Consider the following 25,336-nt stretch of genomic DNA (forward strand, 5'->3'; position numbering starts at 1 on the left):
TTCTTGCAGAAATTAAGTCCTTCAACTTTCTGGGTGGAATTTTCCTTGGTCCCTGTTCAAGCTGTGAGAGAATCCAAATGGGTGGTCTTCCTTTTTCCTTTTTTTCTTAAATCTAAATGCTGCCGTGCAAGATTTCGAAAAAAGGATGCCCAGCACATAATCTGGCCAATTTAATTTTGATTGTATTCCATCTTCTTAATTTTCATCCCATTTACTTGTTGTCCATTATTATATTTATGGTGAATCACCAGGGGGCCAGCAGACATATACAAACTTTTATAATTAATGAATTCTTCTGTTTGCATTTCAGTCACTTGTAACTTATTTTTTTCTCTGGATTGCTCTGAATGTTGTGCTCTAGTCCCGTGGCACCTCAATGTTTGTAGCTGATTTTCTATATTTTTCTATCAAAGCATGTACTGTGTCTGCTTCCATGTGTGTATGGCCAGGTTCTAAGAAAGAATGCGTTATTTTCATTCCCTTACTCCTGGAAACATGCATAAGCAGGGCTGCAAATAAATATTTTGGCCACCTCAAGAGTCACTATATAGTCGAATGTCCTTAATGTCATCTGAGAGGCCATGTAACCATTTCATTACACATGAACCTATTTCTTGGCCACCTCTTTTTGCAATCGTTTCATCCCACTTCATGCAGTGTGCTTTATTTCCATCCACACTTGTTTCAAAAATGGTTAAGTTATAAACAGCAAGTTGTCTCTTGTAGTAAACTATTCCTGTCTGCAACAGTGGACCAGGAAATATTTTCTGGAGGTCAAAGGATGCAGTAACGATTCCTTTGTTTTAAAGAGCAAACTCTTTATCAGCTCTCTTTTCATTGTAAGCCATCTCTGCTAGTTCATGATGTTCGGATTTCTCTCCTTCAATGCAGTTATTATCATCCTCACTAGCAGTCATTAGGGATGCCTTAAAAGCATCACATTTTTCACAAGTGTCCTGGGATGGGTGATGGAAGGACAGACTGAACCCTTCATTGAAGATTTTTCTCTACATTGATTCTTTTTCTGGTGGCAAATTGTTTTCATGGCAATATTTTTGGTAGAATCGATACATCTGAGCTGTTGTGAGATCTGGATTCAAATATTTTCTTTCTGAGTCTGCTCTAGCATAATGACTTTTCCATGCCGGAAACTGGTTGATATGCTTCTTAATCATCTCTACAGATTTGGGGGATATTTTCTTCTGTTTCCCATGTTTTCCTCTTCCATCTGGTGCTAAATTGCCACTTTCACACTGTCGCATCTTCTCTGTAACAATCCTAGCTCTCGTGAGCGTAATACCAAAAGGTATTAGACTAGAGGTTCATTCATGTTGCATCTTGACAATGTCTGATGTACTTTAACATACATTCACTGATATCACGCACATTACTACTGATTTTGATATTAACTAAATAATAATTGCTTGCAACCACGTTGGTAACAGAAACGATTTATAAAGTTATGTACGCATATAAATTGTTAAAATCGTTTGGTGCAAGAAAGGCTGAAGTTGACATTGGCCTCTCACGTGGCCCTCTAGGGTTGTAGTAAATGAATGTAACAAGGGCCAATCACGTCATTGGCCTTTCTAGCATGAATATTTTAATTTGATACTTGACTTTGGCTAGAATAGAGCGCTTAGTGTAGCTCCCTGAACCCACGGACGACATTAGCCCTTATAGCACTGATACAGAGGAAATTTTTTAGTTTAGTGATGGTCTTATATTCAATCGGCCATATTTTGACATTGGCCCTTCTTGTACTCAGCCCTAGAATTGGTGTATTGAAATGCAATGAGTCTATATTGTCATATTCGAAATGAGAATAAATGTGATTGCATCTTCTTGCCATCATTTATGCCTTTTAAGGTTCAATATAGAAGGAACTTTATGGAGGAAGATAAACACAGTACCTAGTTTCATGCTTTTGTTTTTCATGTTATGTAAGCCACCATTATGGCTGCTTATACTTCATACAGATTTTAACTCACAACCTGGTCAGAATCCATGACTGCATGCATTCTAGATTTCCTTCCTTTGCTTTACCCTCTCTGATGTACTCTGTATTTGGTGTGATGTAAACCGTTATTCAATAAGTACGTTTTCATGTTCTTTTTCTTCTCTTGTCATGTAAATTCTCTCCCCACACTACTGTACATACAAGACCACAGACTTTAAAGAACAGTATACAAGTTATTATAAAAAGGCTTGTATAACAATAATTATACTAGCAATTATACTAGCAATTATAACATTCTTTATGAAATAACTATAAACCGGCCTCTTTTATACTAACTTCTGAATCACGTGTAAGGAGAGTATCAGACCGCATATAGGAGAATGGCACAGCTACACCTTCTTCTCCACCTCTTAATATCAGTGCTAATGTAAACTTGTGTTCCATCATCCATTTCTGCACTGCTGTTACTTCAGGCTGCACACCTTTACTTTTTCCTTTCTCTGAAAAAAATTACACCCAATATTAAAATCTTTAGTATACAGACCATAATACAGTTGTTAGCAAGGATAGCAAAATGAACCACTTTTCAAGAAACATAAAATAGGCTTATAAAAAGGAATATATGAAAAAAAAAAATCATATATGACACATCTGATACCAAGGCTTTGTACTGAGCAGTACAGCATATGAAGAAAAAGTATTACATCCAGAGAAACTAAAATATATAATGGGTTTCAACATATGTCATTACTAACTTAATGACATTGAAAAAAATCCACAACCACTGGGGTGTTCTCAAGTGGTGCAACTCAACATCTGCTTGGAATCCCTGAAATTCAGATTATTGCATTGCCGGCTAGGAGAACGTCTATATTTCATGTTTCAAATGTTACTTTTAATGAAAACAATTTTTTTTATGGGTAAAAATATTTTTTATTGTATTTACATAAGCATATCTGGTTGCTTATGCAACCATTTTCTTATTAAATTTTCTTCAAGGCTTTGAGGTAAATATCCTTATAGTAGTCTCCTACAAACTTCGCATGAACCATTTCCTGCTATCAAGGCTAAAAAAGAGAACGTAGTTTATTTCCTTCGACCGTGTCTTAAAAAATACCCATGTTGCATTTCTCTAAGTAATATTTATTACATTTCTTTGTCTGTTTGTTTATATATATCTATAATTCTCAAGTAATGCTTATACTGAATGATACAAAATGTGTCAGAGACATTAACTAAATATGCCCAGAAAATAAGCAGACATGAATATATTATGCTAGCACTGTCTTATTCATGTGTGGGCATTTGTTATATAGCATACTGTATAATATATTTTGAGATTTAAGGGGAGAGCTCACCACTGCTTAGTAAATAAACTTGAGATATGTTAGATATGACCTAATAATCCCCAGCATTCAAGGAAATTACCAATAAAAGCCCATGCTTATGCATATTAAAGTATATTCAACTGATCACTAAAAAAATTGAAGTCCTTATTTCTGTGTCTACTCATTTATATGAAAGGGATTAGACTGGGTAAGGTCTGTTTGGGGTGCAGATATCTATGGTTTTCTTAGGATACATCCCTGATTAGACATGATATCTTTGGATAGTCATTTCCTGGGGTTGGAACCCCGTGACACGTAATGGTAATTCTCTTGTAATATCAATCGCAGAAATATTATACTGTAGAAGTTGCCAGAAGGAACTTTCCATCAGGACGACATGGCTATCTCACCCAAAAATAGATTTTTCCTGCGTCAAAATCCCTTTTATGTTACAGATGTATGAAGTGTCAGACATGCCAACTATGTATGCTTGAAGAGTAGAATTCACCCAGCAAGTCAGCAGACAAGAATATACTTTGCTAGTAACGTCTTACTCATGCATATGCATTAGGTATATAGAGCATACATATTTCTGAATGAGGGGTGATGCTCACCACTGCTTAAAAACTAACCCTGAAGTATATTGATTATATCCTTATGATCCCCAGTGGTGAAGTATCATTACCCTAAAGCCCCAAACTAACCCCTAATAAAGTTAATCAGATGATTCTTAAAAAAAATAATTTTGACAGCCAATATCTCAAAACATGAGATTTAACTGAACTACTCAATTGTTTATGGATGAATATTTACCATCTATATATGAAAAGATAGGGCATTTTATTTTCTAAACACTTATAAAATGGATTTGTGAAATTACCAAAACTTATATATAAAAATGGCAACCTTTCCAAAAATTTCCAATATACTTGAAAAAAAAAATACATATGTAAACAGATGAGGATTGAAAAAAAATCTGTTCTATACAATTTACCTAAGAAAGTTCTTTAAAATGCTTTTTAAATTATGAAAATCAGAGGAGACACAAAAAAGTAGATTAACTTTGAAATGACCAAAAATACACATAGTTTCAATAGGGTAGAGTCGCTCCCCTTAATATGTTTCAACAGGGCAGAGTCGCTACCCTTAATACTCATTCAGATTTTGTGTAGCTGAGCACTTTCAATTATCAAAATGAATATCAATTCATATATTAGTCTTTTCAATGGTTATTGTAATGTCTTAGTTTATTGACAATAAAGCTAAAATCAGAACTTTAATAAAATTTCCTAATTCTATTTAAAACTGATGCTCATATTGCCTCTTTTCCAGAAGCTGCATTTAATCACCATTTACAGTTAGAATGATAAACTATCATCTATAATTATTATAATGTTAACTATCATTTATATTGTGCTGCCACCTAGCAATTATTGGTGTAAATGGTTTCTGAGTATTTTTGGTTTTCTAACAGTCTTGGATATATCAGTGTAAGAATAAATTTCGGACAATCAACATCGTGAAGTCCTTTTTTTCCTACAAACATATCGTATCCAGATTTACCTGATCACGATGGCCTCAACAGGTTATGGGCTGAGAGCGCGCTTGATGTTCAACAGCAACGAGACGATGTATGAACTAGGGGAGGTAAAATTTTTAGGGTATATGAGACTTCAAAAAGTTTACGGTGTTATCGTCAAAGTAGAAGATGACACCACAGCGCCTGACAAGAAAGCTAAAAGTGATGCTTTCACAGAACTTGTACAATGTCTGGATGACCACAGTCTTTCACTTGTTATGACATAGGCAAACAATGATGGAAGAAAAGCCTTGTCAATTCTCCATGAACATTACCTTGGTAGGGGCAAACTAAGAGTGATCACAGAATATACCGAATTTAAATCATTGAACCTGAATTCCGGTGAATCATTGACAAACTATATTATAAAGGATGAAACTGCTTCCAACTTACAGAAGTCTAAAGGCGAAACAATCAGTGACAGTTTATTTGTTGCTATGGTACCTAAGGGCCTCCCCAATTCTTTCAAGACATTTGCTACAATTATCACACAGAAGGAAAAACAATGAGTTTTTCTGAAGTTAAGGTAGCTCTCAGTAACTTTGAAGAGACTGGACAATGAAAATCTACAGAAACAGATGACTTTTTGTGTGGATGTGAAGCTAAAAGAAAACTCCGGAAAACAAGATGAGGGAGATGGATGTTTCAAATGCTTCTCGTGTACCAAACCAGGACACAGGGCAGCAAACAGCTAATAGAAAGATCGTCGGTGCTACAAAACAAAGAGATGGTGTGAAAACTGCCGCAACCGGAAACACAAGGCATAAGAATGACGTAGAAGACTCTGCAAAATCGACGACTCCAGGAGGAAAGAGTACACTTTCTTTTGCATTTAAAGTTAATGTTAACTAAGTAAATGATTGTAGTGAAGTTAATGTTAATGACAGTGTAATGTTAGTAGATTGGGGTGCGATTACACATACTGTACTGTTCAAGATAAATTCAAATTTGTAAGATTACATGACTTTTTAAGACAGAAAATAATATTACTGAACTCTCCAATGGCAGTAGAACAAATAGTGTTGTGTCAGGCAAAGGTGATGTTGAGATATTACTGTGATGATTTAAATGGTCAAAGTCATAAAGTGAGATTAGAAAATCAATTATATGTACCCACATACAAGCAAGATATGTTCTCTGCGCAAGCAGCTACTGAAAGAGGAGTTTCTGTCAATTTTACTCCAGATAATGTTGAATTGAGTGCTCCTGATGGTACAAAATTTGACATACAAAAAAAAAAAAAAGACGTAAACTGTATTTTGTGAATAGTAATTCTTCCTCAAAATCCAGGAACTACACAGAAGAAGACTGGAGCAAAATACGTGTTCATTGTAATGTGAATAATGTTCTATAATTAGAAAATGTTGTTAATGGCATGAAGGTAACAAAGTAAAACTATTTTAATTGTGAAACTCCTGTTAAAGGTAAAATGTGTCAAATTAGATGTGGAGTGCCGGATAGTTGAGCTACAAAGCCACTTCAATTCATTCATTGTGATTTAGCTTGACCAATTCAACCAGCAGCTAAAGATGGATTCCGGTACTCAGTATCATTTGTTGATGATTATTCTGGTGTAAATATGATGTACTTTATAAAACAGATAAGTGATACCGTGAAAGCCACACAGAACCCCTTTAGGCAAAATCGCTGGCGACAGTTTTACTTCGAGAAATATTATTGAATCTGCTTTTATTAAATATTTTAATAATCAAATTTTAAATCTCAGTTCTGGTATTTTTAAACTAGACACTCATCTTGTTAATGAAATTGTAAGGAAGTACAATGTAAACATTTAGTTTAATAATTGTTATATTACTAGTATTTTATTATAAACTACAATTGTTAATTAATTTTTAACGACTATTAGTTATTTTAGCAAATTGATGATGCTTTGCTTGTTTGTGGCTTTTATTTCAGTTTTGGTAGGTTTCTTTATTGTATGATTTTATTTTCTATTTCACTTTGTACCCTGAAGAAGTGTACGTAATACACGAAAGTGCTTGGTACCTGGTCTTTTCCTTTCCTGTTTCCTATGGATTTTACCCTTTAATATATGTCACGTGCAGTTTTGTGACTGATAAGTAATATATATATATATACTTTATATATATATATATATATATATATATATATATATATATATATATATATATATATATATATATATATATATATATATATATATATATATATATATATATATATATATATATATGATGGAACCTCTACATACTATCTTAATTCATTCCAGGGACTGCTTCATATGTTAAAACAATCATATGTTGGAGCAAATATTCCCATAAGAATACACTGTAATTTGTATAATTTGTTCCACAGCCCAAAAACCTATGATAACTCCTTAATAAATTACTACACATAATTACACATGACAATAATATAACTGCATTCTATAAGATGTAAAAAAGTATAATTATAAAGAAATAAATAAAAAAGGGGTTTTTATTGTCACTTTACTTTAGAGACAGGCCAACGCAGGTGTAGGAATTGTTACGCAGCAGGAGACGGACGGTCGGGGAGGAGGTAGAGATGGTGACTGCGATAACGTACTGTAACTTACTCTAACTTACACTACGTGAACCTTGCCCTAGCTTAGCTTACTTATTTTTTTCAAATTTTTATATCTTATATTTTTTTACATTTTTTTTTTTGACGTTTAATTTTCATCACTTTCACTCAATTCAATCTTAGTTTTCTTTGCTTCACTTTCTTTCTCTCCACCACAACCACTAGACCACTTCGGAGATTTTTTAAAGAAAATACCGAGAGAAAGTTACTTGGTACGGCTTTTCAGAATTTTCCTGAAATGGGTTAAGCAGACATCAAATTGCAAAACTACACAGCAAACTTGAAGTTTCTGTGGGTGATACTTATCAATGAAATCAACCACGCATTGATGATGTGCTAAAATCTCTTTTATTTCAGCCAAACTTAAGATGTGATGTACTTCCTCGATGTCCTCCAACTCACTCAACTGCGCTTGGAACTCATCATGCTGCATGGCATGCAACTCGTTGAGTTCCTCGGTGGTGAGCTCTTCATGATGCTCCTTGACGAGTTTGGTGATGTCATCTTCATCGACCTCCAGACCCATGGACTTGCCAAGGGATACAATCTCTTCTACGTCTTCCTCTACAGCAAGCACAGGTTCAGGTTCGGGGCCACAACCTTCAAAATCTCTTGGAAAAACAGCATCAGGCCAAAGCTTCTTCTAAGCTGAATTCAGTGTTCAGCGAGTTACTCCCTCCCAAGCCTGATCTATGATCTTCAAGCAGAGCACAATATTGAAATGGCTCCTACAAAATTAACACAAAAGTTAAGTTGGTGCTTTGTGTGACATTAAAGCACTGGTTAAATAAGTGCTTGGTGTAGAGCTTCTTAAAATTCGGGATGACTTGCTGGTCCATGGGCTGGAGGAAGGGGGCGGTGTTCAGTGGAAGATACAACACTGATGAATTTGAACTGGTCGATGATATAATCTTCGAGTCCTGGGGGTTGAGCGGGAGCATTATCCAAGCAAAACAAGCACTTTAAAGGCAAATTCCTCTACTGAAGGTACTTCTTGACAGCAGGGCCAAAAACTTGGTTTACCCATTCAACAAAGAAATGCCTTGTAACCCAAGCCTTAGAATTAGCACGTCAGAAAACATGCAGGATGTCCTTATTGACTCTATGTGCCTTAAAAGCCCTACGGTTTTTGGCATGATAAACCAATAACGGCTTTATTTTGCAGTCTCCGCTGGCGTTGGCACATTGGGCAAGAGTCAACCGATCCTTCATAGGTTTATGTCCAGGCCTTTTCTTCTCTTCGGCGGTGATATATGTTCGACTAGGCATCTTTTTCCAAAACAGATTGGTTTCATCACAATTGAAAACTTACTGCTCTACGTAGCCTTCATCCTCCACCATCTTTTTGAACTTCTAACAAAATCGTTAGCAGCCTTGGTGTTCGAACTTGAAGCCTCTCCATGCCGAACAACTGAATGAATCCCGGTCCGTCTATTAAATTTCTTGAACCAACCGCGAGACGCCTTGAATTCCTCCATTGTAAGATCCATTGAACTCTCCCTCGCATCACCCCAGAGCCTGCCGCCTTCAAGTCACAATAAATAGCGCAGGCCTTCTCACAAATGATCGTTTCATCACCAACTACAGTATCTCTTTGTCCTTTATCCATATAAAAAAAAAAGGCATTCCATTTCTTCCAGGGTAAGGCTACGACATTTTGAAATAATGGTGATCCCCTTCGATGGTTTGACTGCTTTAATGGCTGCCTTTTGCTTGATGATCGTCGAGATTGTAGACATATTCCGACCATATTGTTTAGCCAGATCACTCACACGTACGCAGCGCTCATGTTTTTCTATAATTTCTGGCTTCAATTTTAATGAAAGCATAGCCTTCTTTCTTTTCTTTCCACTACTAATACCTGTACCGAAACTAAGCTTCTTAGGACCCATGATTATACGTAAAATCAAAAATGAAACGTGAGAAAAGGAAGATAATAAGCACTGTTAATAACGGACCGAACAGAGGACAACCACAAGATGAGCACGAGAACAGAGAACTGACCGACGCGACGCTAAATAGCGTCCCTCCGACGTGCTACCATCTACCGGCGTAAACAAGAAACTACGACCAACGCTTCGAGAAAATTTTACGCGTATGATCTACGTGGGATGTTGGAGCATGACTTCGGGTGTCGAGACGAAAATTTGATCAAATTTTGCTTCGGGTATTAGAAACAATCATATGTAGAGGTTCCACTGCATATATATATATATATATATATATATATATATATATATATATATATATATATATATATATATATATATATATATATATATATATATATATATATATATATATATATAATAAAAACTTTAGATTAAGGAACGAGAGTAGGAGGTTCTTTTCTAAGTTGATGCAACAAAGGCATTTCACTTTGAAATAGCAACTTGAATGCTGCAAGCCTTCCGAAGTTGAACAATAAACACACCAAATACGCTACAGTGAACTTATTATTCAAGCTTTTCAAAATGCTACCATTGGAGAACATGGGATCTTCTATTCCTACTCCAATGAAATAAAGTTTCAACGATTAATATCACTCTAAAATGTGATCCACGCACATTTTCAAAGATAACCATCTTGTTCTACCTGCTCTCATTATTTTTCAGCATGTGAAAATCAAGAAATTCTCAAAAGTCTTCTACTCTCTGAGATGACATGTGGAAGTGGGAATAAATATTCCTACAAAGGACCTCCAAAGAATTTGGTAATTTTTGTGAAGCATAAGATGAGCATAAATGTATCAGAGGACATGAACATTTAACAGGTAAAATCCAAGTTCAGTCTTTGATGAATAATTGAGAATCAGAAGGATGTTTACCAAACATGACATTTCATGTATCAGCAGAAAAAAAACCCACCGCATTTGTCATCGGAATGTTGCAGAATGTCAAACACTCCTTAATTTTACCATAGATAGTATCAGCTTTACCGTTGGGCAATTCAATCAGGTCTACAAAAACACAATTCATTTCAAAAGAATTTGCATAAAAAAAAAAAGTTTCCAAAATTGCTAATTGTGATGTAGATGACTTGTCAGTTGTTTCATCTATGACAACTGAAAACCTATTTTGCTGAAGTTTCTCTATACTTTCTCGCAAAAAGTGAAAACCAAGCACTTGCCTGATGATATTGGTAGCTTTTTGCTTTCCTAAAGTTACATTCTTTTCAAAACTTCATCTGCTGGAAACAAATCTTGAATGAAAAGTAGGAAATTTTCACACATGCTGATTGGCAAATTATTTTCGGCAATGAAGCTACATATCTTAATTTCCAATCTTGCTGCTGCATCCACTGATGGTCCCATATAACCACTGATGCTAGGCTGAGACTTTGTCAAACTTGCACTTCTTTTCGCATTATCACTATGGGTCTTGGTTTCACTATGACAAATTAATGAAGTTTTGGAACACCAAAGTTTAACACTGCATATTTCACAAAATGGCACATGTTTTCCTGTCACTGTCTTTTTCTTCAACCATGGTTTGAAAGCAGGTCTCGTCAACCAAGAGTTCAAAAACATTTTATCAAATTTCTTTTTCTTCTTAACGTTTCCTTGATTTTCTTTGTATTATAATCACTCTTACTACTACTGGACCTTTTTGTTGCCATCTGAAAGAAAGATCGTGAAAACAGTAAATTCTCCATTCCATTATCAGACAATGTCATTTTCACTTTGATCATGGCAATACTTATCAGCAATAAAGTTGATTATGTAGTTGATCCCATGGATCAACAACCAAAAGATTTGAATTTTATTGTTAGTAAGCATGGCCATTTCATCGTGTTCATGAATCACCTAAAATGGGCTTGAAAATTTACCTTCAGAAATAACTGTTCACTTTCGGAAAGAGGCAAGACCAAGATACAGAGACACAGAGTAATATGCGACTTGATTTAAGAAACTTAAGAGACAGTACGTATCATGTATGTACAGGAATGGGACACGTATCATTCAAGTGTACCGTCCATTTTTGGAAAGAGGCATAGACAGTAATTATGCGACTTGAGTTTAGAGATGGTGCGTTTTGTGTATGTATAGGAATGATACAGTACATATATCATTCAGGTGGAAACGTAACGTACCGGACTTGGAGCCATAATTGGGCAATAATGATTTGACGCCAAGCCGTTTGAAAAAAAGAGCATAATGCATATAACATATTCTGATGATAATGTAATTTAGCCAATATATGCTATACTTATTAAGAATGCATTATCTATATTTTGATTAAATAATATGAAAATTTCCGAAAATTTATAATTTCCTTGACAAATCTTGGAAAAAAAAAACAAAATTCCTTGAATTTTCAAATTTCTGAAAGTTCTCCTTGATGACCCTAAAATTCCTTGAATCCTGGAAACCTCATTGAAATTGTTAGCACTGCGTGTACTTACAGCACCAGAAAACTTTTAAACAACTAAGGCACATAAGCAGTATAGGCTTACTCTCACCTGAACAAGCAGGAAGCTGTTCGTGACTTGGCTGTACATTTTCTTTTATAAAAATTTAATCCTTATTTTATGTCTATAATAAGATAATTTAGCTTGCCTTTTCATTTCATATTCAAGTCATGATTTAAGCATTTCATATTGTTAACCACCCTTCATAAAATAACTGTTCAACTTTAAAAAGTAATGAAGTCAACATTGCTCCAGTTGGGATAAAGCTACTTGCTGGAACCTGTACTGTGCACCTTCAAGAAGGATCGAAACAAAGTTATCAGACTTGCATGTGTGTTCCTTCATACGTACAGGGTAATTATAATATTTTCTGTTTATGCTATGTATACTACTGTAATACTGCTGTATTTTCTTTATGAACATATGTATTTACTAATTCTATAAATATAATTTCTAAAAGTTTTTTGCCATTTTCAATATACAGTGGTACCTCTACATACGAATTTAATCCGTTCCACAACCAACTTCGGATGTAGAAAATGTTCGGATGTAGAAACGAATTTTCCCATAAGAATACATTAAAATAGGATTAATCCGTGGTTGAGCCCAAAAACCTATGATAACTCCTTAATAAATTACTACACATAATTACACATGACAATATGCACTCTAAATTAGATAATAGACATGTAAAAAAGAATAATTATCAAGAAATAATAAATAAGAAACGGGTTTTAGCGTCACTTTACCTTAGAAAGTCCAGCACAAGTATTGGTCTTGCTACGCAGAGAGGAGATGGACGGGTAGAGAGGAGATGGACGGGTGGCGAGGAGGTAGAGAGGGTGACTACGATAAACGTACACTACCGTAACTTATTCTAACTTACACTAAGTGAACTTTAACCTAACTTAGCCTTATTTATTTTTTTTATTTTTATATTTTATATTTTTTTTTACATTTTCTTTTTTTTTTTTTGATGATTAATTTTAATCACTTTCACTCTCTCCACTTAAAATTGATTGAATTTTTTTCTCTTCACTCTTTGCCGTTTTCTTTGAACCACTTCCTTCCTCTTCATCACGAGTTCGCTTTGTAGTTTTTTTTAAAGAAGCTATCGATAGAAAGTTGCTTGGTACGCCTTTTCAGAATGTTTCAAAAAAGAGTTAGGCAAACATCATCGAACTGCGCAACTACACAACAAACCTGCAATTTTTTTGGATGGTATTTGTCGATGAAGTCGACCACGTCTTGATATTTTCCTAACATCTCTTTTATTTGCGCCGAACCTAACACATGTTCTACCTCCTCGATCCCTTCCTCGTCATCACTCATGTGCTCAGACATAGCATGGAGTTCCTTGAGCTCCTCTGTGGTAAGTTTGTCGTGATGTTCGGAGACGAGTTCCGTGATGTCATCTGCGTCGACCTCCAGACCCATGGACTTGCCAAGGGAGACGATTTCTTCTATGTCTTCCGCTGCACCCACCACGGGATCAGGTTCGGGGTCAAAACCCTCGAAATCTCAGAGAGAAACTGCATCAGGCCACAGCTTCTTCCAGGCAGAATTCAGTGTCCGTCGAGTTACTCCCACCAAAGCCTGATCTATGATCTTCAAGCAGTGCACGATGTTAAAGTGGCTTTTCCAAAATTCACGCAAAGTTAAGTTTGTGCTTTGCGTGACATTAAAGCACTGCTTGAATAGGTGCTTGGTGTAGAGCTTCTTGAAATTCGAGATGACTTGCTGGTCCATGGGCTGGAGGATAGAGGATAGAGGTGGTATTCGGTGGAAGATACAGCACCTTTATGAACTTGAATTCTTCGAAGATATCATCTTCAAGTCTGGGGTGTGTGTGTGTGTGTGTGTGTGTGTGTGTGTGTGTGTGTGTGTGTGTGTGTGTGTGTGTGTGTGTGTGTGCATTGTCAAGGCATAGCAGGCACTTTAAAGGCAATTTCTGCTCATGAAGATACTTCTTCACAGAAGGACCAAAAACTTGGTTAACCCATTGGACAAAGAACTGCCTAGTGACTCAGGCCTTCGAGTTGGATCGCCAGAAAACATGAAGCTGGTCCTTATCCACATTCTGTGCCTTAAAGGCCCTAGGGTTCTCAGAATGGTAAACCAGTAAGGGATTGACTTTAAAGTCCCCGCTAGCGTTGGCACATGGGGCAAGAGTCAACCGATCCTTCATTGGCTTATGCCCAGGCAATTTCTTCTCTTCGGCGGTGATGTAGGTTCGACTGGGCATCTTCTTCCAAAACAGCCTGGTTTCATCACAATTAAACACCTGCTGCTCTACATAGCCTTCTTCCTGCACGATCCTTTCAAAGCTCTTCACAAAGTCAGCTGCAGCCTTTGTGTCCGCACTAGCAGCCTCTCCGTGGCGAACAACTGAATGAATCCCGGCCCGTTTCTTAAATTTCTCAAACCAGCCACGAGATGCCTTGAAATCGTCTGAGGAAGGTTCGGTTGAACTCTCCCCAGCATCACCCCCAGAGCTCTCCTCCTAAGTCCGTGAAGATGGCGTGCGCCTTCTCGCAGATGATAGTTTCGTTGATGGTGTCGCCAACAATCTCTCTGTCCTTGATCCAGATTAGCAGAAGTCGTTCCATCTCTTCTATGATAGGGGTACGACGTTTTGAAATGATGGTGATCCCCTTAGAAGGTTTCACTGCTTTAATGGCTTCTTTCTGTTTCAAGATTGTCGAGATCGTCGACATATTTCGGCCATATTCTTTTGCAAGTTCACTCATGCTTTCGAATAATTTCTTGCTTTACTTCTAAAGAAAGCATTTCCTTCATCCTTTTCTCACCACTACCACTACCACTACCACTTGCAAAACTAAGCCTTTTAGGACCCATGCTTTACGTAAAATACCGTAAAAGGATGAACGTAAAAAATCACGATTAAAACAGTTAATAGCAGAACGCACAGGACACAACCACACGAAGCCGACGAGAACAGAGGAATGACCCAAGCCACGCTAATTGAGGGTCCCTCCGAGGTCGAAGTGCTGCCTTCTATCGGCAGAAATAAAAAATACATCTGGCGCTATGAGTACCATCTATGCGTACGGGTATTGTTTACTTAGGGTGTCAAAAAAAAATTCGGGTGTAGAGTAGGAACGCGTTTGAATTGTACTTCGCGTGTCGAAAAATTCGGATACAACCGGTACGACGAAAATTTCTTACTTTGTGTGTCAAAATAAAATTCGGGTGTAGAGTAAAAAAATTGCTCGAATTTTACTTCGGATGTTGGAAAATTCCGATGTAGATACGTTCGTATGTAGAGGTTCCACTATTGTGTGATGTACAGATTGACATAGAGGTCCATAAAATGGTATAAGGCAAATTTCACTTTTGCACTTACATAATATTTAAGAATAAACAGCGTAAAGTCGGATCTTATGTAAAGAGGGGTACTACAATCAATTTTCTTTTTTTTACTTCTGTAAACAGTAATCTGCCATTCCTTGATGAAGAGGAAATTGAAAAAAATGAAAAAAATGTTAAATGTTAATAATAATGATAAATGATAAACTAATAATGCAGTACCAGTTGGGAATGTCATACAATTTCCTACAAATAAATAGATTAGGATAATGAATCAACAAGGAATATATTTTGGAAAGGTCATCAGGGTACCTATAAAATGTGCAACCAAGAAATCTTTTGCAAGTAAAAACAGGTCAAGAGCAAGGTGAATTATTCGGACTAAAATATGCAATATAACCTATAAAGATTTCATCCTACTGAAAATGGTAGCTGCATCACTGAGATTGATTTGATATGTATGTACTCAATTCATTATATGGTTCTCACAAGTTTCTTGTTTTAGGGAAGTTAATATAAAATCAGAGCACAAAAATATTCATAAGATCACTGTCTTAATTATTATCAAAGTTTAATATCTTGACAAAAAACAGATGAAAACTCACCATCTATGACAAAGTTTTCATCTATTTCCACCTCATTTTTATTCTTGCTGTTAATTTCTGTCTTGCAAACTGGGACTTTCTTGTTGGATTTTGACACTTCTGCAGTACTATCTGGATTGAGGGTTGGCACTATGTGAATTATAGCATTTTGTAAAATTTTGTCTACAGCTGCATCATGGCCATATCGAGACAACAAGTAACTGTAAAAGAAATCATACATTAAATCTAGAAAACAAAATGTTAATTCTTATGAGTTATAGGACCTATAACAGTATTATAGTTGAAACATCAAACTCCTTCATTAGTACAATTATAATTCATTCATTGTTTAAAAACACAATATATACCAGCTTATATACATTTGGCCCTCTTTATTTGCAGGGTCGCTCTTTGCGGATTCTATTATTCATGATACAGAAAACCGTATAACATATTAAATAGAAAATCATATACTCGTGGTATAACGATAATTACTCTCGCCTGCTGACGATTTCAAATCAACCATGCAAAGCAGTACAACCCAACTTTATAGCTAACACATGTAAACTATTCAATGATAAAGACTTTGTATAATAAAAATTATTAAAAGAAGTTCACACATATGTTTAGGTATTTGATATATATGTAATATATAATGCGGACAAAAAATAGGATTCTGCATTACAGTTAAAAGAGAAGATCTCTCTCTCTCTCTCTCTCTCTCTCTCTCTCTCTCTCTCTCTCTCTCTCTCTCTCTCTCTCTCTGTGAAAAGAATGTACACATTTTGAAATCAGCCTTTCACTTAATTGTGTATGCTTTAATATTTTTTGTTCGAAGATTTATTACAGTGACGGAAAATAGGGAAATTAGAATTATATACAATTATCAGTAACTTCCTTATCAATTGAATAAAATTTACAATTTTTAGAAATACTTTCTTAAAATTGCTGTCTCATGATGAAATGAAATGTGTTCAAATTACAATTATCTAAAGTTTTGTTACTATATGCTATAGTGATGTTAAGCACTTTAAGTAAACAGAAAATTAATTTTTACCCTATCTTCCCCCCTCTAAAAAATCACTCACAGCTGTCAATGGCTATGAGCTTTTTCCCGCCCTTCTGACGACAATTTAACACTGAAAAAATTGCAGAGGACTGAAATTTATGGAGGGACATATTTCTTATTCTTGTCACATGCTTTTTTTAGAGATTTATTTTTAATAAAAAATAAAATTTTCTGTTAAAAAATAAGAGAGTTATAGGAAACACATTTCTTTATGAAGCAAACTGATACTTTCTGTATTGCTTGAATGCCAGCATGTCCCAGCTTTAACATGTCAGTGTTATTACATAGAGAATTTTATTTTGATGTAGAATATAAATTCTACGTATAATTTAGACTTTATAATGTGTTTTCTTATTCATTCTATTTACTACTTAAACTAAATGCTTGTATTGATTTATTATGCAGGGAGGAATTCAATATTGTTGAAAAGAAATAATCTGAAAATAATGTAGATAAAAACGATGAAAAGAGAAGGTATTAATTTACATACATGTAACAAGGATTTATACTGAGAGAGAGAGAGAGAGAGAGAGAGAGAGAGAGAGAGAGAGAGAGAGAGAGAGAGAGAGAGAGAGAGAGAGAGAGAGCCTTTCTCCAGGTATGGATTGATGGAGAGAGTTAGTTACGTGATGGAGGGAGAGAAAGTTATTTACGATAAGACTTTGTAAACATTTACTGTTCTATCAATTCTTTTTTATTTTTTCACTTTTGGCAGGAAAAATCTTCATAAATTCATTGAAAAAACTACTAATTGTATATTTACAGTATTTTACTGTAAATGAAACCTGGCATTCAATTTTGTCATCTCACACCAAGTCTAATCAGACATTATCTATTCTAAAACTCATCACTTTTAAAAAGATAATTATTCTTCATTGGAACCCTTTTTTACTTTATTTTTCAATTTCAGGTGCATTTCAACCATCAACTATTAGTGACTTCTTTTACTCTTTAGTATCATTGAGTGTTGTTAGATAAAAACAAGTGCTTTGTTGAAACTTGTACAAAGTGTGGTGTGGTGGCGACTAGTTTTATGAGTCCTAGTGATGATCTTCACTTTACGAGTTGTCTTGCTTTGTGCTGAAGTTGCATCAATAATGTACAATTACATCTGAAAATTAGTAATAGCTAAAACGCCATGATAGAAAGCACATGAAAAGAATGTAGGACAGTACAGTGGGTTACCTGATGTGTTAGTCAACCGCAGGTAGGTAATGGTCAGTGACTTAGTAGGTTATGAGTTAACACACCCTACGGTAGAAAAATTCATGGAATCTCGCTTTTCGCGCCTGTCTCTGTTATCTAACCCTCGTGAAAAGCGAGGGCAGTCTGTACATATATATTTGAATATCAATTTTTTTCCAATAAGCCTACCCCAACCCCTTTTCTTTGACACACTCTGCTGCTAGTGTACACACTTGAACCAGCTTCATTTTGATACATTATGGAAAAACATTTGCATGGTGCAATTAAGATACTTGCAGATATCTAAACAGAAATTCCTCCAATATCATGGATGTTTGGTTCTTGCCTCCCCCACCCCCAAATACAATACTCTAAGGTATATTTTTTTCATATTCTTCAGATTTTTATTATCTTTATAAACCCTTTCTACATTCACAGATTTTTTAAACTAAAACTTAATATTCCTGTAGACATCCTTCCATGTAAAAAAAAAAAAAATTAAAGTCGAAGCAATCACCAGGGCAGATACATATTAAAACTTGATTGATGATGATTAGCTGGTCAGTAATGAAAATGTGGATGAGAACAATGATGAGGTATATGTACAGCAGAGACAAAAATTGTATTACTGGTTTTTTGAAAACACCACTTCAGCAGGTTCTTCATCAGGTGGTGCAATCTCTTTGTCGTCGTCACCCAGTGTAGTAACTTCTGTTTCTGCTGCTGGTGAGGAATATGGTGATTGGCAGTTGCTCATACTGCCTTTTCTTATGTTCTGCATAAGGATTTTTTTTTTTTATAGATTTCCATGACAACATTAATTGCATTTCTGAACTGTGACCCACAGATCATCGACGGGTCCCAATCAATGGCCATTCACTGTCATTTTTTTTTTAGAATTGAGAGGGATTCTCGTAATAGGGCAACTTCCTCTCCTTCCCATGGATCCTTATCTGATGTCAATGCTTTTGTTATCCATGCCTTTTGGTTGTACCTCCAATACTCTGGCAGCAGGATCAAAGTTGTTTTTGAGGGCCTTGGGTTTTTGAACTTCTAAACAAGGACTAGCTTTATCATAAAATCCACAACCTCTCCACACATTATAAATATGAAATCTTTGTCGGCCTTGAATCCAGGGGCACTTGCCTCCTCCTTCATGATAGAAGTCTGCATTGGCATCCATTTACAAAGAGACCAGTCTCATCCATATTGAAAACTTGCTCATGCCAATATTTACCTTCCTTGACGATGTACAGTACTTGAACATTTGGTTAACATACTCCTAAATGGCAGGTTTGTCAGCAAAGGTAGCTTCTACAAGCAAGGACACACTTAAAAGTTGAATCTCCTTCACAATTTATCAAACCAGTCCTTGGCAGGGTATTTGGTCGGTTTGGTAGATGTCATAGACGGTCTTGGTTTTGGGTCGTCATCACCGCTATCTGCAAACTTGCCCTCGGGCAACCTGGGGTTCTTGCATACAATATGTGTTGATATTCAGTGCACTGTTATTCTTCCTACGATCCCTTATCAAAAGGGCTAACGCAGACTTCGTCCTTATGGTATCCTTATTGCGGAAAGTTACTAAACTTTTTGCTGTCTTGTTAAAAATGACATTTGCTGTTATAACTATTCTTACATCTTCTTGATACACTACCCATGCAGTAGACAGGAGATTTTTACACCATTTGGTTTCATATTACCTCAAAACCCTCCCTTGCACAGAACCTAACTCTTTCCCTCTCCCAGCTGCACTAGCAGAAAAATCATCCCTCAAGCATGTCTTTATCACACTCCATGAACAGGGTCTGGCCTCCACAACTATTTTCTCATGTAAATCAGCCCTAACCAGAACTATCACTTATGCTTTCGTTATAGAACTCAACAGCGAACTGTTCAATATGATCTCTAAGGCTTGTGGTAAACTAAAACCAAATGCTCCCCACAAAAACATCTCACGGTCTTTGGATAAAGTCTTGTACTTAGCCTCCTCAATAGATAACTATTCCGCTTCTTTGAGGGATCTTACTCAAAAATCGATCTATGGCTCCTGGTGCTAGAGTCAACAAGATTGTGGCACTATCAAGGAAGATGGCCACATTGAATTCTCAGAGTCGGGAGAAGTTAATTTACACCCAGATCCTGCATCCCTGGCTAAAAATGACCTCCCCACGAAACGTTGGGGGCCTTGGAAGATTGTTCCTCTAAAGGAAGATCCTTCTCTTTGCCATGTAAAATGCCTTAAAGCTTACCTTTCAAAAAGTGTAGCATTTAAAGGCGAACAACTTCTTAAAGGGGAAACAACAGGATCTAATCTCTCTTTGAAACAAATGAAGTCCAAAACTCACCTATTTCATCAGAAGGGCTGACCCAGATAGTATGCCATCGGGTCATGATCCTAGGAAAGTTGCAGCTTCCTTAAACAATTGGAGGAGATCAAACACTTTCTTATGGCTGCTGGTAGAGTGATTAAACTAGCTTCTCAGTGTTGTGCATGGATTCTAATGGACTGCATAATATGGAATTATTACAGCGTACATAGTGGTGCTATGTAAATTCCACCCACGAACATTCCTCCCACCAAATTCCACCCACAAAAATTTCACCCACGTCAAGTTCCACCCACGGAAATTCCACCCACAAAGAATTTCTACTTCTTGTCTTTCATGTATGTTTAATCATAAAAGTGAGGTTGAAATGACTATAATACTATGGGAAAGGAAACACAGACAAATTTTTAAAACATTATATAATATTTATTGATTGTATCCATTGAAAGTGAGGTTGAAATTACTATTATTCATATGGGAAAGGAAACACAAACAATTTTTAAAACATAAGCAAAATTAAAATTCAAACAAAAGAAATTAAATTTATTTAACCATGCAAGTTATGTGCTATACCTTTTAGAAATTCTAATATGCATGATGGCTCATAATTTTCTACAAGATTTATAAGTCTCTCATTTATAGACTTATATTTCTTTCTTTTCTGAGCCTCGTCTCCTCGTCTTAAATGAATAATTTTAGTTTGGGTTAGAGCTTCCTCTTTTAGGAGTGATGAGCAAAGTGTCCATAAATTTGGATGGATACTTGTTAACGACGTTCTTAAAGCACTACTTAAACCTTCCACATGATTGTTTGTCCTCGATACGTTATTTAGAGTACGCTCATGTACATTCCACATTTTGATAGGGAAAAGAGGTTCAACTCTCTGTCTCCATTCACCTCTTCCACGTTGGACACCAATATAGGTCTGCTCAAAATAAGTAATAAATTCTGTTGGTAGATCTTCATCATCAGAGAGAAGTTCAAATCCATCAACAACATCGTGGATGGGTAAAAAAGCTAAAGCATTGAAGCATTTTACTTTCAATGCAAACGAAGGGTCAGTATTATACTGAACCTTTTTACCTATTTCACAAATTTTACGCCAACAGGACTGACCTAAATGAAATAAACATCCTGAAATATCAGCACTTACGAACACTGAGGTTAAAGCATTGTGAATTGATGATTCAAAATCCATGATGCATTGGCTTGGTTGACTGTTTGGACGCAATTCAAAGATAGCTAAAAAAAGTCTCCTGTAGGTAGCCTCTTGTTTATTTGGCAACAGTGCAAAAACGCGAGGGAAAGACCTTCCTTTCAAGAAGAAATGGATCGTGAATAGCTGGGTCCAGAGATTGGGAGAAGCTTTCAAAGTTCCGTCACAAAACCATATGTTATTTGTAGATATATCATCTAATCCCGCTTCCGTTGCAAATATTAAGATACCGTCCGAGTCCTCTACACCACTATCATACGCTAAGAAAAGTGATCCATCAGGAAGATATTTATAAGAATCTGGAATTTCATATCCTGTGCGAGATGTCGGAAGAGCAGGAATTCCTACAGTAGTTCGTCTCCAGTTCTGAATATTACGAGAAAGGTTGCGTACATTTTGTAGTTGGGATTTCGCATTTTCGTCTAGCGACCGAGTGGCACTTGCTATTATATTTCTGCTCGATGATCCACTTCCACCACGAATCGCATCACGCATTTCACTCACAGCAACTCGTGCAACAACAGCTCCTTGCGAAGCGGGATGACTATGCTTACCCAAACTATACAGCAATGTAGGCTCATTACAATTACAAGGCGTGTGAATACGCGCCTTGCAGCCTTGATAAAATAGTTCGCATCGCCAGCATGTTTTAGTTTTTGCAGGATTATCACGGTGCTTCTCGTACACAGAGTTTTCCTCGTCATACAATTTTTTCTTTTTCTTTACACTTAAGATACACCTTAAGGCCATTCTAAATATACCAAAGTAAAAAATGCTTGGGTAAATATACCAACAGGAAAAGGCTTCTGTAAATATGCCAAAAAGGAAATACATTTCTTTAATATAAACAAACAACTGTTTCAACAATAGCCTGTAGGATAGTGATTGTTTAACGAAGATAGTTCTTTAAAATAAACAAACAACTGTTTCAAGAATAGCCTATAGGATAGTGATTGTTTAACGAAGATAGTTCTTTAAAATAAACAAACAACTGTTTCAATACTAGTCTGTAGGATGGTGATTGTTTAATGAAGATAGTTGTTTAAAATAATCACCCACAATATATACATACATATATATATATATATATATATATATATATATATATATATATATATATATATATATATATATATATATATATATATATATATGTGTGTGTGTGTGTGTGTATATAGTAAAAAAAGTTGTTAACATTTAAACCTTCAGTTATTGATATGAAATAAACAAAGTTTCATTTGGTCTAATGATTAAATAAATGAAAGAAAATAAAAAATATAGAAAATATTGGTGGAACTTTCGTGGGTGGAATTTTACATAGGTGAAATTTTCGTGGGTGGAATTTTACATAGGTAAAATTTTCGTGGGTGGAATTTGGTGGGTGGAATTTTCGAGGGGGAAATTTTCGTGGGTGGAATTTTCGGATCATGATAATTTTTAGCTCCCTTCTCACAGTTAAATTAGAATAATTTAGATGTGTTTATCGGAGCATAGCCAGTCACCAGAGGTGCCATTTTGGGATGCTGTCGTACGCCATAAATGCTTTATTTAGTCAGTAGCATGACGTTCCCGGTATTTAGCTTAAAAATTATAGCTAAGATCATGCACGTATATTTCCTCTTCTGTGAAATGTTTCGATCGTATACAATAGGGTCTCGGCGACGTAGCGTAGCCGAGATCTCGACTCGCGTTAGGCTAGCCTAATGCGTTTTAGTATACTTCCGTACATTATCCCCGTTTACCTTCTTGCATCGTTTTATTAATTCAGTAGGAGATAGCATATCTCCTAGAATTACTTATATAATTCGATACTCGTCTCTTTTAGAGATTTATGGGTAAACCCTACCTTTCATCTGAGTGTCGCCATTAGGCGACAACCCTATCTTGGTCTTGCCATAGGAGTAGTGTACTCCAGCTTGACTAGGCTAGTGTATCTGTATCCCCTCTTTGCCAGTGAGTATCCCGGCTTTAAATTACGACAGTATTCAGTCTTGTTGTCTGCAACTCTACTGAAGGGGGACTAGTCCTCTGTCGGTTCACAGTTGCAGGCATTGGAAGCCCGGTTTCCCTAGTCCACAACCGAAAGAGGTAGTACCATTGCCGCCACCTTCTCCCTTGTGGTCTAGATGACATGTCTTATAGCCGGCAAAGTCTTAGGCTGAGGAATCGTTATTCCTCTGCCGCCCAAGATGGCGCCGGTATAGAAACTATGTTTCTGTATTTGTAACCGATAGGGGGAGGCAGACATGTCGCCTTCTTTCGACACAACATATAAAACCATTTTCCCTTCCCCTTCTGTCCTTTAGTGGTGGCCTAGCCGTCACAACATCTTTGGCCGGTATTCTACAATCTCCCGCTTACTGGTGGATTGCGATGCCGGTCGGGCTCCTACAAAGGCAGCTTGATTGCAGCTTCGATATTCCCTTAACAGACGCAAGGCTCCGGGAAAGGTTGCGCCGGCCATGACGGCTGCCTGTGGGAGACCCTTATAACTGTGAGTGTTCTTCAGTACTCTCTTGGACTGACTGCCATCCATAAACCCTGGAACTGGCAGAGTAGCCGGCAACATATTCTGTGGCTGGATGGAAGCTAGAATGATTATATTCCTCCCCTTCCATTGGAATCCTCATTCTGGAAGAAGGCAGTAGGGACAGTAGTCACTACAACCCTAGTTATTGTACTAAACTATAATAATACGATAGCCCTTCTCTCCATGCTTTCTCTCTCTCTGTCAGCTAGTGCCATCAGGTACTAGCCTAGCCGGCAGCAGACCGGCAGAACTACAGTATAAGATTATACAGTAGCCAGTATTTCTGCAGTATAGTACATACTTCAGTTAGAAAACTATAGTATATAATATACAGTAGTATATTTTTTCCAACATATTCTGTGTGTCCTTTCACAGTCCATTGTTGAGACTACTTATAACGTTGAAGTGAAGTATTCCTTCAATATTCTGATGAGCCATAGGCCATCAGAACTTAATATTCTTTCCCTACAATATTAATATTCCATTATGGAACGGTTAGTGCTAGTATACACTAACTTTAGTTCTAGAGTGTAGAGCTCTTCCACCCTAGTTTTCCCTAATAAGGAAATTCTAAATACTAATATTGAGGAAGGTCACAGCAATTGCCTGGACAGGAGACACAGATATGTGTTTCCTATTTTATTTCTAGCTTACTATCCTAAGCTATAATATAACAGTAAGTGCTAATTTTATGCATGAACATAATTTATCAGAGTGATGAATTACCCTATACCCATGTCACCTTTTCTCTTTCTTTACAGGAGGAAGCCAAGGTGAAGTGTGAGGTGATCTACTACAACCAAAAGAGTAAAAACTTTTGTGGTCACTCCACCTGCAGGTCTCATGCCCCCTGCTCCATCGCAACTGAAACCTTGAGATATTGGGATCCCAAGGATTGCAACGTCTGTTCGGCCTTGATGACCGAGGGTTTCGGCAATCCCAAGACAACGGAGTCGAGGGATATGGCAAGGGACACGCTTAGGAAGTGGGTACGAGGGTTCCAAAAGAACTCTCCGGGACCGTACCTACCAAAGGAGATGATGAGAAGCCTGCTGTTCCCGAAGGCAACAGCTGATGCCGTCGTACCTCAGCCACGACCATGACCTCCTTGCGTACAGCTTGCAATAGACGCCGATATCAACGAGGCTTTACAAGGCATGGACATCCATCAGGAGAAAATGTCAGAAGTGTCCTCGGACACCGAAAAGGATCTCCTTCAAGAGGATCCT

At 36.6% G+C, this 25,336-nt stretch overlaps 1 protein-coding gene across 1 annotated transcript in view; it reads right to left on the reverse strand.

Annotated features, from left to right (window-relative positions):
* LOC137643131 (carboxypeptidase D-like) overlaps positions 1 to 25,336 on the reverse strand; it is a 589,663-nt gene that overhangs the window by 124,859 nt on the left and 439,468 nt on the right. Inside the window, exons 18-19 of the mRNA XM_068375981.1 lie at positions 15,799 to 15,998; positions 2,297 to 2,460 (exon numbers count right to left, since the gene is read on the reverse strand). Coding sequence (XP_068232082.1) covers positions 2,297 to 2,460; positions 15,799 to 15,998 — 364 coding nt within the window. The remainder of the gene's footprint in view (positions 1 to 2,296; positions 2,461 to 15,798; positions 15,999 to 25,336) is intronic.

This window comes from Palaemon carinicauda, chromosome 6 (assembly GCF_036898095.1).
Source record: "Palaemon carinicauda isolate YSFRI2023 chromosome 6, ASM3689809v2, whole genome shotgun sequence".
Lineage (NCBI taxonomy): Eukaryota > Metazoa > Arthropoda > Malacostraca > Decapoda > Palaemonidae > Palaemon > Palaemon carinicauda.